This window comes from Phyllobates terribilis, unplaced genomic scaffold (assembly GCF_046119375.1).
Source record: "Phyllobates terribilis strain yellow unplaced genomic scaffold, ASM4611937v1 Scaffold_1__5_contigs__length_1240528914, whole genome shotgun sequence".
Lineage (NCBI taxonomy): Eukaryota > Metazoa > Chordata > Amphibia > Anura > Dendrobatidae > Phyllobates > Phyllobates terribilis.
Window position 1 is genome coordinate 187,941,414 of NW_027362761.1, and position 14,613 is coordinate 187,956,026.

At 43.1% G+C, this 14,613-nt stretch overlaps 1 protein-coding gene across 4 annotated transcripts in view; it reads left to right on the forward strand.

Moving 5' to 3' along the window:
* Positions 1-14,613, forward strand: part of PCSK5 (proprotein convertase subtilisin/kexin type 5) — a 955,602-nt gene that overhangs the window by 306,831 nt on the left and 634,158 nt on the right. For all 4 annotated transcript variants that reach the window (XM_073670684.1, XM_073670697.1, XM_073670703.1 and 1 more), the window contains exons 6-7: positions 452-540; positions 11,678-11,850. In XM_073670684.1, the coding sequence (XP_073526785.1) occupies positions 452-540; positions 11,678-11,850 (262 nt within the window). The remainder of the gene's footprint in view (positions 1-451; positions 541-11,677; positions 11,851-14,613) is intronic.

The following is a 14,613-nucleotide window of genomic DNA, read 5'->3' on the forward strand; positions in this document are numbered from 1 at the left end:
GACCCCCATAAAATGCCCCATGCCTCCTGGGCCCCCATATAATACCCCATGTCTCCTGGGCCCTCATATAATGCCCCATGCAGGTCCCCATATAATGCCCCATGCAGGTGCCCCATATAATGCCTCATGCCTATATACATAAAAAAAAAATAAAGAAATCAAATACTCACCTCACCTGCTGCCGCTGCTCTCATCGCTGCCATAGCGCGCCGGGTGCCCGACGGTGAGTCGGCCCCCCACGCCTGCTCAGGGCCCCAGCACTTGCCCAGGTGCGCCGGGTGCTGACGCCGGGCCTGATGAAGGGTACTATATAGTGAAAAAATGTATGCAACAAGACAACAGGGTAATAATAATAGGGTAATAATAATTTCTTAGAATTGTGTTATATTTTTCTCTTTTTTGTCCTTCTCTTTCCTTTGTAAATGAAAGTTTGTTTTCTTACCTTCTTCAGACATGGAACTCGCTGTGCTGGAGAAGTTGCTGCTACTGCAAATAATTCTCACTGTACTGTTGGAATAGCCTTCAACGCCAGGATTGGAGGTATATGTCTTTACTTCTTATCATCATTGTTTTTATAATGTATAATATATATATATATATAAGAAACATAGTGAGATACTCGGCACTCCAAAATATGTGATGTATATTTTGTTAAGCAATCCAAAAAGGGGTCACTTTCATCAGCAAGGCCCACAAGACTAATAGTCTCTTGGATAACAGCGCTATAGAAAGGCAAAGCAAGGTTGCGCGGTGCTGGGCAAAACCTTGTTTTGGTTTTCTATAGCTCTGTTATCCAAAAGACTATTAGATTTCATCAGCAATCCATGTTTGATAAAGGCCCGTGTTTTGGGCCGAAATATCACTTTACTGATCCCTTTTTTGGATAGCTTAATAAAATATACATCACATCTTTTGAAGTGCCAAGTATCCCACTATATTTCTTATTGAACGGGGCGGAACCCTTGCTCCAGCACCCACATTTCTTTTCTTTTGGAGTGCTATATATATACACTGCTCAAAAAAATAAAGGCAGCACTTAAACAACAGAATATAACTCCAAGTAAATCAAACTTCTGTGAAATCAAACTGTCCACTTAGGAAGCAACACTGATTGACAATCAATTTCACATGCTGTTGTGGAAATGGAATAGACAATAGATGGAAATTATTGGCAATTATCAAGACACCCTCAATAAAGGAGCTTTTCTGCAGGGCGGGACCACAGACCACACCTCAGTACCAATGCTTTCTGGCTGATGTTTTGGTCACTTTTGAATGTTGGTTGTGCTTTCACACTCGTGGTAGCATGAGACGGACTCTACAACCCACAGAAGTTGCACAGGTAGTGCAGCTCATCCAGGATGGCACATCAATCCTAGCTGTGGCAAGAAGGTTTGCTGTGTCTGTCAGCGTAGTGTCCAGAGGCTGGAGGCGCTACCAGGAGACAGGCCAGTACACCAGGAGACCTGCAGGGGGCCGTAGTAGAGTGATAACCCAGCAGCAGGACCGCTACCTCTGCCTTTGTGCAAGGAGGAACAGGAGGAGCACTACCAGAGACCTGCAAAATGACCTCCAGCAGGCCACAAATGTGCATGTGTCTGCACAAACGGTTAGAAACCGACTCCATGAGGGTGGTATGAGGGCCCCACATCCACAGATGGGGGTTGTGCTTACAGCCCAACACCGTGCTGGACGCTTGGCATTTGCCACAGAACACCAGGATTGGCAAAGTCGCCACTGGCGCCCTGTGCTCTTCACAGATGAAAGCAGGTTCCCACTGAGCACATGTGACAGATGTGACAGAGTCTGGAGACGCCGTGGAGAGCGATCTGCTGCCTGCAACATCCTTCAGCATGACCGGTTTGGCAGTGGGTCAGTAATGGTGTGGGGTGGCATTTCTTTGGAGGGCCGCACAGCCCTCCATGTGCTCGCGAGAGGTAGCCTGACTGCCATTAGTTACCAAGATGAGATCCTCAGACCCCTTGTGAGACCATATGCTGGTGCCGTTGGCCCTGGGTTCCTCCTAATGCAGGACAATGCCAGACCTCATGTGGCTGCAGTGTGTCAGCAGTTCCTGCAAGATGAAGGCATTGAAGCTATGGACTGGCCCGCCCATTCCCGAGACCTGAATCCGATTGAGCACATCTGGGACATCATGTCTTGCTCCAACCACCAATGTCACGTTGCACCACAGACTGTCCAGGAGTTGGCGGATGCTTTAGTCCAGGTCTGGGAGGAGATCCCACAGGAGACCATCTGCAACCTGATCAGGAGCATGTCTAGGCATTGTAGGGACGTCATACAGGCATGTGGAGGCCACACACAATACTGAACCTCATTTTGACTTGTTTTAAGGATATTACATCAAAGTTGGATCAGCCTGTAGTGTGTTTTTCCACTTTAATTTTGGGGGTGACTCCAAATCCAGGCCTCCATTGGTTAACAAATTTGATTTCCATTGATGATTTTTGTGTGATTTTGTTGTCAGCACATTCAACTTTGTACAGAACAAAGTATTCAATGAGAATATTTCATTCATTCAGATCTAGGATGTGTTATTTGAGTGTTCCCTTTATTTTTTTGAGCAGTGTATATACAGTTGTGCTCAAAAGTTTACATACCCCGGCAGAATTTTTCCTTTCTTGGCCTTGTTTCAGAGAATATGAATGATAACAAAAAATCGTTTTCTCCACTCATGGTTATTGGTTAGGTGAAGCCATTTATTGTCCAATTACTGTGTTTTCTCTTTTTAAATCTTAATGGCAACCAAAAACATCCAAATGACACTGATCAAAAGTTAACATACCCTGGTGATTTTGGCCTGATAACATGCACAGAATTTGACACAAATGGGTTTGAATGGCTACTAAAGGTAACATCCTCACCTGTGACCTGTTTGCTTGTAATCAGTGTGTGTGCATACAAGCTGAATGAGTTTCTGGGATCCAGACAGACTCTTGCATCTTTCATCCAGCCACTGACGTTTCTGGATTGTGAGTCATGGGGAAAGCAAAAGAATTGTCAAGGGATCGACGGGAAAGGATAGTTCAACTGTATAACACAGGAAAGGGATACAAAAAAATATCCAAGGAATTGATTGAATGCCAATCAGCAGCATTCAAACTGTGATTAACAAATGGAAAATCAGGGGCTCTGTAAAAACAAAACCACAGTCAGGTAGACCAACAGAAATTTCGGCCACAACTGCCAGGAAAATTATTTGGGATGCGAAGAAAAACCCACAAATAACATCAGCTGAAATTCAGAACTCTCTGAAAACTTGCGGTGTGGCTGTTTCAAGATGCTCAATAACGAGGCACTTGAAGAAAAATGGGCTGCATGGTCGAGTTGCCAGAAGAAAGCCATTACTGCACAAAGTATCTTGCCTGCAAAACGCCAAACAGCACAGAGACAAGCCTCAAAACTTCTGGTACAAGGTGATTTGGAGTGATGAGACCAAAATGTAACTTTTTGGCCACAACCATAAACGTTACATTTGGAGAGAGGTCAACAAGGCCTATGATGAAAGGAACACCATTCCTACAGTAAAGCACGGAGGTGGATCGCTGATGTTTTGGGGATGTGTGAGCTACAAAGGCACAGGAAACTTGGTAAAAGTTGAAGGAAAGATGAATGCAGCACATTATCAGCAAATATTGGAGGCAAATTTACACTCATCAGCCTGGAAGCTGTGCATGGGACATAATTGGACATTCCAACATGTCAACGATCCAAAACTCAAGGCCAAGTCAACCTGACATTGACTATAGCAGAACAAAGTGAAGGTTCTGGAGTGGCCATCTCAGTTTCCTGACCTCAATATCATTGAGCCACTCTGGGGAGATCTCAAGCGCGCAGTTCATAATAGACAGCCCAGGAATTTACAGGAACTGGAGGCTTCTTGCCAAAAAGAATGGGCAGCTTTACCATCTGAGAAATTAAAGAACCTCATCCACAACTACCACAAAAGACTTCAAGCTGTCATTGATGTTAGAGGGGGCAATACACGGTATTAAGAACTGGGGTATGTGAACTTTTGATCAGGGTCATCTGGATGTTTTTGGCTGTCATTAAGATTTAAAAAGAGAAAACACAGTAGTTTGACTATAAATGGCTTCACCCAACCAATAACCATGAGTGGAGAAAAAGTATTTTAGTTATCATTCATATTCTCTGAAACAAGGTCAAGAAAGGAAAAATTCTGCCGGGGTATGTAAACTTTTGAGCACAACTGTATATAATATGCAATATATATATGTATGTACAGTTATATGAAAAAGTTTGGGCACCCCTATTTATCTTAAGCTTAATGTTTTATAAAAATTGGTGTTTTTGCAACAGCTATTTCAGTTTGATATATGTAATAACTGTTGGACACAGTAATGTTTCTGCCTTGAAATGAGGTTTATTGTACTAACAGAAAATGTGCAATCTGCATTCAAGCAAAATTTGTCAGGTGCATAAGTATGGGCACCCTTATCATTTTCTTGTTTTAAATACTCCTACCTACTTTTTACTGACTTACTAAAGCACTTTTTTTGGTTTTATAACCTCATTGAGCTTTGAACTTCATAGCCAGGTGTATGCAATCATGAGGAAAGCTACTTAAAGTGGCCACTTGCAAGTTGTTCTCCTGTTTGAATCTCCTCTGAAGAGTGGCATCATGGGCTCCTCAAAACAACTGTCAAATGATCTGAAAACAAAGATTATTCAACATAGTTGTTCAGGGGAAGGATATAAAAAGCTGTCTCAGAGATTTAACCTGTCAGTTTCCACTGTGAGGAACATAGTAAGGAAATGGAAGAACACAGGGACAGTTCTTGTTAAGGCCAGAAGTGGCAGGCCAAGAAAAATATCAGAAAGGCAGAGAAGAAGAATGGTGAGATCAGTCAAGGACAATCCTCAGACCACCTCCAGAGAGCTGCAGCATCAACTTGCTGCAGATGGTGTCACTGTGCATCAGTCAACTATACAACGCACTTTGCACAAGGAGAAGCTGTATGGGAGAGTGATGCGAAAGAAGCCGTTTCTGCAAGCACGCCACAAACAGAGTCGGCTGAGGTATGCAAAAGCACATTTGGAGAAGCCAATTTCTTTTTGGAAGAAGGTCCTGTGGACTGATGAAACCAAGATTGAGTTGTTTGGTCATACAAAAAGGCGTTATGCATGGCGGCAAAAAAACACAGCATTCCAAGAAAAACACTTGCTACCCACAGTAAAATTTGGTGGAGATTCCATCATGCTTTGGGGCTGTGTGGCCAATGCCGGCACCGGGAATCTTGTTAAAGTTGAGGAACGCATGGATTCCACTCAGTATCAGCAGATTTTTGACAATAATGTTCAAGAATCAGTGATAAAGTTGAAGTTACGCAGGGGATGGATCTTTCAGCAAGACAATGATCCAAAACACCGCTCCAAATCTGCCCAGGCATTCATGCAGAGGAACAATTACAATGTTCTGGAATGGCCATCCCAGTCCCCAGACCTGAATATCATTGAACATCTGTGGGATCATTTGAAGAGGGCTGTCCATGCTCGGCGACCATCAAACTTTACTGAACTGGAATTGTTTTGTAAAGAGGAATGGTCAAAAATACCTTCATCCAGGATCCAGGAACTCATTAAAAGCTACAGGAAGCGACTAGAGGCTGTTATTTTTGCAAAAGGAGGATCTACTAAATATTAATGTCACTTTTCTGGTGAGGTGCCCATACTTATGCACCTGTCAAATTTTGTTTGAATGCAGATTGCACATTTTCTGTTAGTACAATAAACCTCATTTCAAGGCAGAAACATTACTGTGTCCAACAGTTATTACATATATCAAACTGAAATAGCTGTTGCAAAAACACCAATTTTTATAAAACATTAAGCTTAAGATTAATAGGGGTGCCCAAACTTTTTCATATAACTGTATATATGTATATATATTGCTTCCATAAACATCTAGGGATTCAAAACCAAAAATAGTATCCTCTGGGCTCAAAGTTATCTCTGCATAAAACAGCTCATTTAGCAGGGTACATGTCTCAGATTACAGTTTTTTCTCCCAGAGAAAACTTCATACACAGAAGAGGCACAATCCCACCAGTCTCGGTATCCCTTTCAGCCTAAGCACCAGCAGCTTTCAGTGCCAAACAGAAATGTTCAACTCCGGCCACAGTTCACACTGAACAGGCTGCAGCTTCCACACTGTTCTATGCAGCTCCAACATGCAGACTGCTCAGCTTTCTTAGCTTACCCCTGCAGTCACCACTCAGAGAGAGACCCTGCCATGTCTCTCTCCCAGCTCTAGCTCACATTTTTGCTGGTCACTCACCAGCAGCACACTCGGCTCTGCTCCATCCAGCTGACTGACACACACCTAGTGAACACAAGCCCTGGCTCTTAATCAAAGCAAGTAAGGTGCATCTAATCAAGACCTGCAGTGCTTGCTAGCCAGAAGTCCGAAGGACATAGCTGCAGTCTTTGCTGCATACTATAAATCTTTATATAACCTAAAAGATGATGTTGATACCCTACAGCCACAACAGTCAGATATTGATCAATATTTGAGTGATTTGAAGCTCCCGAAGGTTTCTCGGGAACAGTTACAATTCTTGAATGCCCCCTTCGCAGAAGTAGAACTGAAAGATGTTATTGATTCATCCAAATGTCATAAGACCCCTGGCCCAGACTGCATAGCTAACGAGTACTATCGTGGTTTCCAAAAAATTCTTACCCCATACCTTATCAGGTTATACAGTACCTGGAGAGACTCGGGAAAGGTAGCAGTACCTAATTTGGAGGCTACGATCGTCACATTGCCTAAGCCTGGAAAGACCCCTGATTCTCCAGGTAATTTTAGACCAATAGCACTTTTGACTAGTGATGTAAAGATCTTTACCAAGCTCTTGGCTGTTAGACTAAATCGTGTCGTTCCTTCCCTGATATCCTCGGATCAAGTTGGTTTTGTAGCTGGTAGGGAAGCTAAAGATGGTACGAGGAGGATGTTGGATCTGATTAAAGTGGCAGAGTTGTGCGGCCTCCCCAGTGCACTCCTGTCGCTAGATGCTGAGAAAGCGTTTGATAGGGATACCTTAAAAGTGTTTTGCTTAAATTTGGACTAAAAGGACCTATTCTGTCTGCGATTAACGCATTGTACTCCACTCCTTCCGCTAAGGTTTTGATGTCTGGTTTCCTCTCTGAATCCTTCCCCATAACAAACGGGACACGGCAGGGCTGCCCCTTAACTCCAGTCATATTTGCTTTATGTATGAAGCCCTTGGCTGAAAAGATTAGAAATAACTCAGAGATTTCGGGCATCTCAGTGGGGGGCCCTCCCACAAAATCGGTCTATATGCAGACGATGTGGTTATCCCGTGCACTGATCTGGACAGGTCCTTCTCTGCTATTATGTCCAATCTCAAAACGTTTACAAACATCTCGTATTATAAACTGAATGCAGTTAAGACGGTTGTCCTGCCGATTCTTGTTCCGTTGTCACTTAGGCAAAGACTGGAAGGGGCATACCCTTTTCAGTGGGCGCAGGAAGGAATGACGTATTTGGGTATCACCTTAACCCTTTCAAAACAATTGGTGGAAGTAAATTTTACTAGACTGATAAATACGGTGCGGGAGGAGGTGGCGATATTCCAAAAAGTTGTTGCATCGTGGATTGCCAGGATAAATATTTTTAAAATTAAGGTCCTTCCAAAAATGTTATACTATTTTAGGTGTATCCCAATTAAAATCCCTTCTAAAATCATAAATACCCTTCAAAAACTGGCTAATAATTACTTTTGGGACAATAGGAGACCGAGGGTGTCTGGTAGACTTCTGTATTATCCATATGACATGGGAGGGATGGGCATGCCCAATCTCATAGCCTACTATAGAGCGGCGGTCTTGACGGGAACATGGACAGCGGCCACAAATGGTTGCAAATAGAGTCCTTACTTGCCCGAAACCATTCTACCAGATTGATATTGGAGACAGAAGTAGTGAAGCGAAGCCCTATGGTCGCCGTGTTACCAACACCGGAGGCTACTATGCATTGTTGGAGGAATTTGGCATCCAAACTGCTGTTACTCCCCAGGACTGAGATCTCTTTACGAGCTCTAGAATATCATATTCCATATATTAACCTTCAACGTTGGGTGACAGCTGGAGTTCAATCGCTAGCAGACCTGTTGGAGGACAATGTAATAATTCCTTTTGATAAGCTAGTTATGAGATTCCCGGACCTGCGGCCCTTGTTTTACCAGTATTTGCAAATAAGGCATTTACTCCACTCTACACAGACATCCCCCTTTTTTATTCTACCTAAGGATAAAAGAGCTATGGTTATTTTCTCCACTCTAAGACCGGTTCTAAGGGGGTTTCTATACTTTATAGGGCTCGAAACGACCCAGATCTGGATGATAAATTGACGTATATGACTCGTTGGGAACGGGATCTAAGAATTTCAACGGACCCTCAGGACTGGCGGGATGGTTTGGATGAGGTCCAGCGAGTTTTGTCATGTTTAAACCACCTAGAGTAGCTTAAAAAGACGCACATAAGATGGTACTACTACCTGGCACAGATGGTACATTTCGGGTCTGAATCATCATCTTTATGTTGGAGAGGATGCAATGGGGAAGGCTCGTTGGGCCACATATGGTGGTTTTGTCCAAAACTTCAATCACTATGGGGGGCATTGGATAGTTTGATATGGGATGTACTGGGGACTCACTTGGAGATAACACCTAGTATGGGAATACTTCATATAGGATTAATGGATGTCCCCTGAGAAATTAGAGGAATTTTGTCATATATTCTGATCGCAGTTAGATCAGCTATCGCGGCTAAATGGAAAGGAGTGGGCATCCCTACGGTGGGGGAGATAGTGACCAGACTGAACACGAATTGTCAATATGAAAGGGCTCTGGCACACACTCAAGGCAAAGAAGAAAACTGATAAATTATGGGAACCTTGGTTAAACAGCCCATTGTCTATACATGGGGAACGTTGAGGAAGCGGGATATTTTGTGTGCCGTTCTGAGTTTGGGTGACGTGCGGGACGATTCTGGGCCCCTCTCTCTACCTTGCACCTCCGATCTTGCAATAGTGTAAATATGAGCCATGCGACATTCACAGCACTTACGGATATAAATTATTTCTCACAACAATCTAATATATGGGGAATTTAATGTAATTAATCCATTCTTTTTTCTTTTGTTTTCTTTTATGTATATGTATTTTCCTTTTATTTTATTTTTATACTGTTCATTTTGTACATTTTGTAAGCCCAGAGGTTGGGGCACAGTTTTGGGCATCTGTTGGCCCTATAGATTGTATGTTCTGATTTTTGTGCAAAATTCAATAAACACATTGTTTAAAAAAAAAGACCTGCAGTTCTAGGATTTAACCCTAGCCTACCTGACTTGCTACTATATATATATATATATATATATATATATATATATATATATATATATATATATATAAAATTTACAATAGTAATGATATCAATGCATGTTTTGTGTTGTAGGAAGATTACACATGAAGTTGATATGTGTTGAAATTGTTTTGTAATATATAAGGAAAACAAGTTAAAGTTAGGTGTTCACTTAGATTTAGTAAAATCTGAATCTTTTAAGGTATTTCTAATTATTGATGAGGTGATAGATGTATTTAATTTTTTTCACATATACAGTGCCTACAAGTAGTATTCAACCCCCTGCAGATTTAGCTGGTTGACACATGCGGAATTAACTTGGCATTGTGACATTTGTACTGTAGATCAGCCTGGAAGTGGGAAATGCACTGCAGCAAATTTGTTTTTGTATTTGTTTTTTTTTTTTTATAAAAACGTTAAAAGTTAATTCAGAGTGTCATTTATTATTCAACCCCTTAAACCACAAGAATTCTGTTTGGTCCCCCAAAAGTATTAAGAAGTAGTTCAGGCACCAAGAATAATGAGCTTCACATGTGTGGATTAAAGATCTCTTTTGCCAGCCTTTTCTGACTATTTAAGACCCTCCCCAAACTTGTGAACAGCACTCAGACATGGTCAACATGGGAAAGACAAAGGAGCATTCCAAGGCCATCAGAGACAAGATCGTGGAGGGTCACAAGGCTGGCAAGGGGTACAAAACCCTTTCCAAGGAGTTGGGCCTACCTGTCTCCACTGTTGGGAGCATCATCCGTAAGTGGAAGGCTTATGGAACTACTGTTAGCCTTCCACGGCCAGGACAGCCTTTGAAAGTGTCCTCCCGTGCCGAGGCCAGGCTTGTCCGAAAAGTCAAGGCTAACCCAAGGACAACAAGGAAGGAGCTCCGGGAAGATCTCATGGCAGTGGGGACATTGGTTTCAGTCAATATCATAAGTAACGTACTCCACCGCAATGGTCTCCGTTCCAGACGAGCCCGTAAGGTACCTTTACTTTCAAAGCGTCATGTCAAGGCTTGTCTACAGTTTGCTCATGATCACTTGGAGGACTCTGAGACAGACTGGTTCAAGGTTCTATGGTCTGATGAGACCAAGATCGAGATCTTTGGTGCCAACCACACACGTGACGTTTGGAAACTGGATGGCACTGCATACGACCCCAAGAATACCATCCCTACAGTCAAGCATGGTGGTGGCAGCATCATGCTGTGGGGCTGTTTCTCTGCCAAGGGGCCTGGCTATCTGGTCCGCATCCATGGGAAGATGGATAGCACGGCCTACCTGGAGATTTTGGCCAAGAACCTCCGCTCCTCCATCAAGGATCTTAAGATGGGTCGTAATTTCATCTTCCAACAAGACAACGACCCAAAGCACACAGCCAAGAAAACCAAGGCCTGGTTCAAGAGGGAAAAAGTCAAGGTGTTGGAGTGGCCTAGTCAGTCTCCTGACCTTAACCCAATTGAAAACTTGTGGAAGGAGCTCAAGAATAAAGTCCATATGAGACACCCAAAGAACCTAGATAACTTGGAGAAGATCTGCATGGAGGAGTGGGCCAAGATAACTCCACAGACCTGTGCCGGCCTGATCAGGTCTTATAAAAGACGATTATTAGCTGTAATTGCAAACAAGGGTTATTCCACAAAATATTAAACATAGGGGTTGTATAATAATTGACCCACACTTTTATGTTTAAAATTTAATAAAATTCAACTGAGCAACATAACTTTTTGGTTTGTAAGATTTATGCTTCTGTTCATAAAACCTACTCTCGTTTGCAGTTTGAAGGCTCTAACTTATTTGCATCTTATCAAACCAGCTAAATCTGAAGGGGGTTGAATACTACTTGTAGGCACTGTACATAGTACATTGGGATTTCTCTATAAGTGACTGTATAGAATATAAACTATCAGGATTTGTGTTTTTTGCCAGCATTCCCTGAATTCCCAACATTAAGTCGGTAATATATTTTCAATTAAAGGGGACCTGTCACCATAAAAAACGCTATTAACCTGCATATATGGGGCTAATCTGCAGCCCCTGTGATTGATACCGGAACTCTGCTGGGGTAATAAAGTTAATTTTCTCCCCACAGCGTTCAGGTAAGTGTTGGCGCAGGGCAAGTTATTGACACTATTAACCTGCAGATTAACCCCATATCTACAGGTTAATAGCGTTTTTTCTGGTGGCAGGTTCCCTTTAATACTATAGATTTTCGTTACCTAATATCAGAGACATTAAACAGTTTTATTTGCTTTTCTGCAGGTGTGCGCATGTTGGATGGAGATGTAACAGATATGGTTGAAGCCAAATCCCTCAGTCTAAACCCACAGCATGTACATATCTACAGTGCAAGCTGGGGTCCAGATGATGACGGCAAAACAGTGGATGGACCAGCACCTCTTGCCCGCGATGCCTTTGAGAATGGCATCAGAACAGTAAGTGTGCATAGAGGTAGGACCCTAAGGCTATGTTTTCTAGATATTGGTAGATAGCGCCGCAGACCATATTTCTGAGTAGTTGTATGAAATCTGATGCCCCTTTGTGTCGTTGGAATGGAGCTGATAGCATGAGTACAATACACTGCTCTGCTTTCCATATGTCCCTTCATCAGTTGTTAATAATGGGAATGAATGAATGGTTTGTATACACGTGTGTTGAGAGGCGTGAATAATTTACAGTGTAGTGTTGTGTTACAAAGTATCATGTACACGACCTGTAACACTGCTAACACTGACCACACAGCATATTGTGCTATATGTATCCACAATGTTTTGTTACATTATTTTACTATTTTACATGATATAGCAGAGATTTCTTAATGTTACATGGATGCTATTTTTTTAAGTAGTTGGTAACATTTATAATTTTGTGATATGTATGGTATGTGTCAAAGGTTGACTGAATCGAAAAAAAAACACATAAAAAAGTAAGATCCATTGACAGCTCACTGTGCTCTGACACAGCGGGGAAGTTCCTATATTGTCCATAATGACCAAAGACAACAGAAATCCCATCTGCCAGGAGTGTGTGGGAACAGATAGGTCTCTCTATGGGAGATTACCCAGTGTTAGTGGCACTGGTATTATCCCTCATTAAGGTCTGATGATGCAGAATTGATAGTGACAGATTATGGTCATCTTGATGCTAAAGGTCAAAATACCATGAATGTCCTTTATTCTGAGGTGCTTGAAGATTTTGGCCTGTGGTGCACGCAGAAGGAAGTGACCCCTAATGCTTCCTATGTGTTTGCAATCATAGACTTTTGTTAGAGAGAATAAAGGGACGTTAGGTGTAATGGTCCAAGCTCTCTGCTCTGGGTTCTTTTTAAGATACCATATTTTTACATGTTCACACTTGGCCAATATATTGTAGACTTTCCATCAGGATTTTCTCACAGAAAATCCGTGTCTGATACAGTAGCAGCAAAGCAGATGAGACTTTAACAAGTCTTATTCACACAATGCGGAAAAGAGTCTGTGCAAAACTCAAGATGTGTCGCAGATTCTATATCCGCAGCATGCCAGCTGCAGTGCATTGGGTGTCATCCATAGCAAACACAGAGCAAAGCTAAATGGAAGAAGGGGAACTTTAAGAAGATTTGTTGCAAATTTGCAGTGAAATCTAATAATGGGGCCACTGGAAAAAATCCGCCAACAAGCCGCGACGTGTTGAATTAACACCTTATATTGTAATATTGTAATTAAACATCTATTCAGAACTTTGTAAACCCCGATTCTTAAAAAGTAAGTAAATATATATTCTTTGGTGGGTATATATGTATACACACACACACACACACACACATACATACATATACATACATATACACATACACACACATACATATACACATACACACACATACATATACACATAAACACACACACATTCATATATAAATATATATATATATATATATATACTAGATGGTGGCCCGATTCGAACGCATCGGGTATTCTAGAATAGGTATGCGGCCGACGGGATGCAATTAGCAGAGCGGCGTTTACATTTGGCGCCTAAATCGCTGATTGGTCGCGACCGTGACCAATCAGCAGAGCGATACAGAGCGGTGTTTAAATTTGGCGCCAAAATCGCTGATTGGTCGCCGGCCGCGACCAATCAGTAGAGCGGTGTTTAAATTTGGCGCCAAAATCGCTGATTGGTCGAGGCCGCCGGCCGCGACCAATCAGCGATTTTGGCGCAAATTTTAAACAACGCTCTGCTGATTGGTCGCGGCCGTCAGACGCGACTAATCAGCGACTTTGGGGCCAAATTTAAACCCCGCTCTGCATCGCTCTGCTGATTGGTCGCGTTTAAATTTTGCGCCAATACTGCTGATTGATCTCGGCCAGCGACCGCGATCAATCAGCAGAGCGCTGTTTAAATTTGGCGCCAATCTCGCTGATTGGTCGCGGCTGGCGTCCGCGACCAATTAGCACAGCAGTGTTTAAATGTGGCGGCAAGATCGGTGATTGGTCGCGGCCTCTATTTAAATGTGGCGCCCAAATCGGTGATTGGTCGCGGGCAGCGGCCGCGACCAATCAGCAGAGCGGTGTTTAACTTTAGCGCCAAGATCACTGATTGGTCGCGTGCGGAGAGCGCGACCAATCAGCGAATCGTATTGGTGAGGAGCAGGGAGCGGAATCGTATTAGTGAGGACCGGGGAGCGCCGCTGCCTGTGCGGCTACTTCCGCTGCAAGAACCCGGGACATGAGCGACTGCTCGCAGCAGAAGTATCCCGACCCGCAGCGCCGCTCCCCGGTCTTCCCTTCACACCCTAGCCGCTGATCTCCCCACAGTATCCGCATGGTGTTACAAAGGTCCGGACATTTGTGTTAAAATCGCTGATTGGTCGCTGACGCTGCCCGCGACCAATCACCGATTTGGGCGCCAAATTTAAATATCGGCCGCGACCAATCACCGATCTTGGCTCCACATTTAAACACCGCTGTGCTGATTGGTCGCCGACGCTGGGCACGACCAATCACCGATTTTGGCGCCACATTTAAATAGCGTCCGCGACTAATCAGTACAGCGGTGTTTAAATGTGGAGCCAAGATCGGTGATTTGTCGCGGCCGATATTTAAATTTGGCGCCCAAATCGGTGATTGGTCGTGGGCAGCGCCAGCGACCAATCAGCGATTTTTAACACAAATGTCCGGACCTTTGTAACACGATGCTGATACTGTGGGGACATC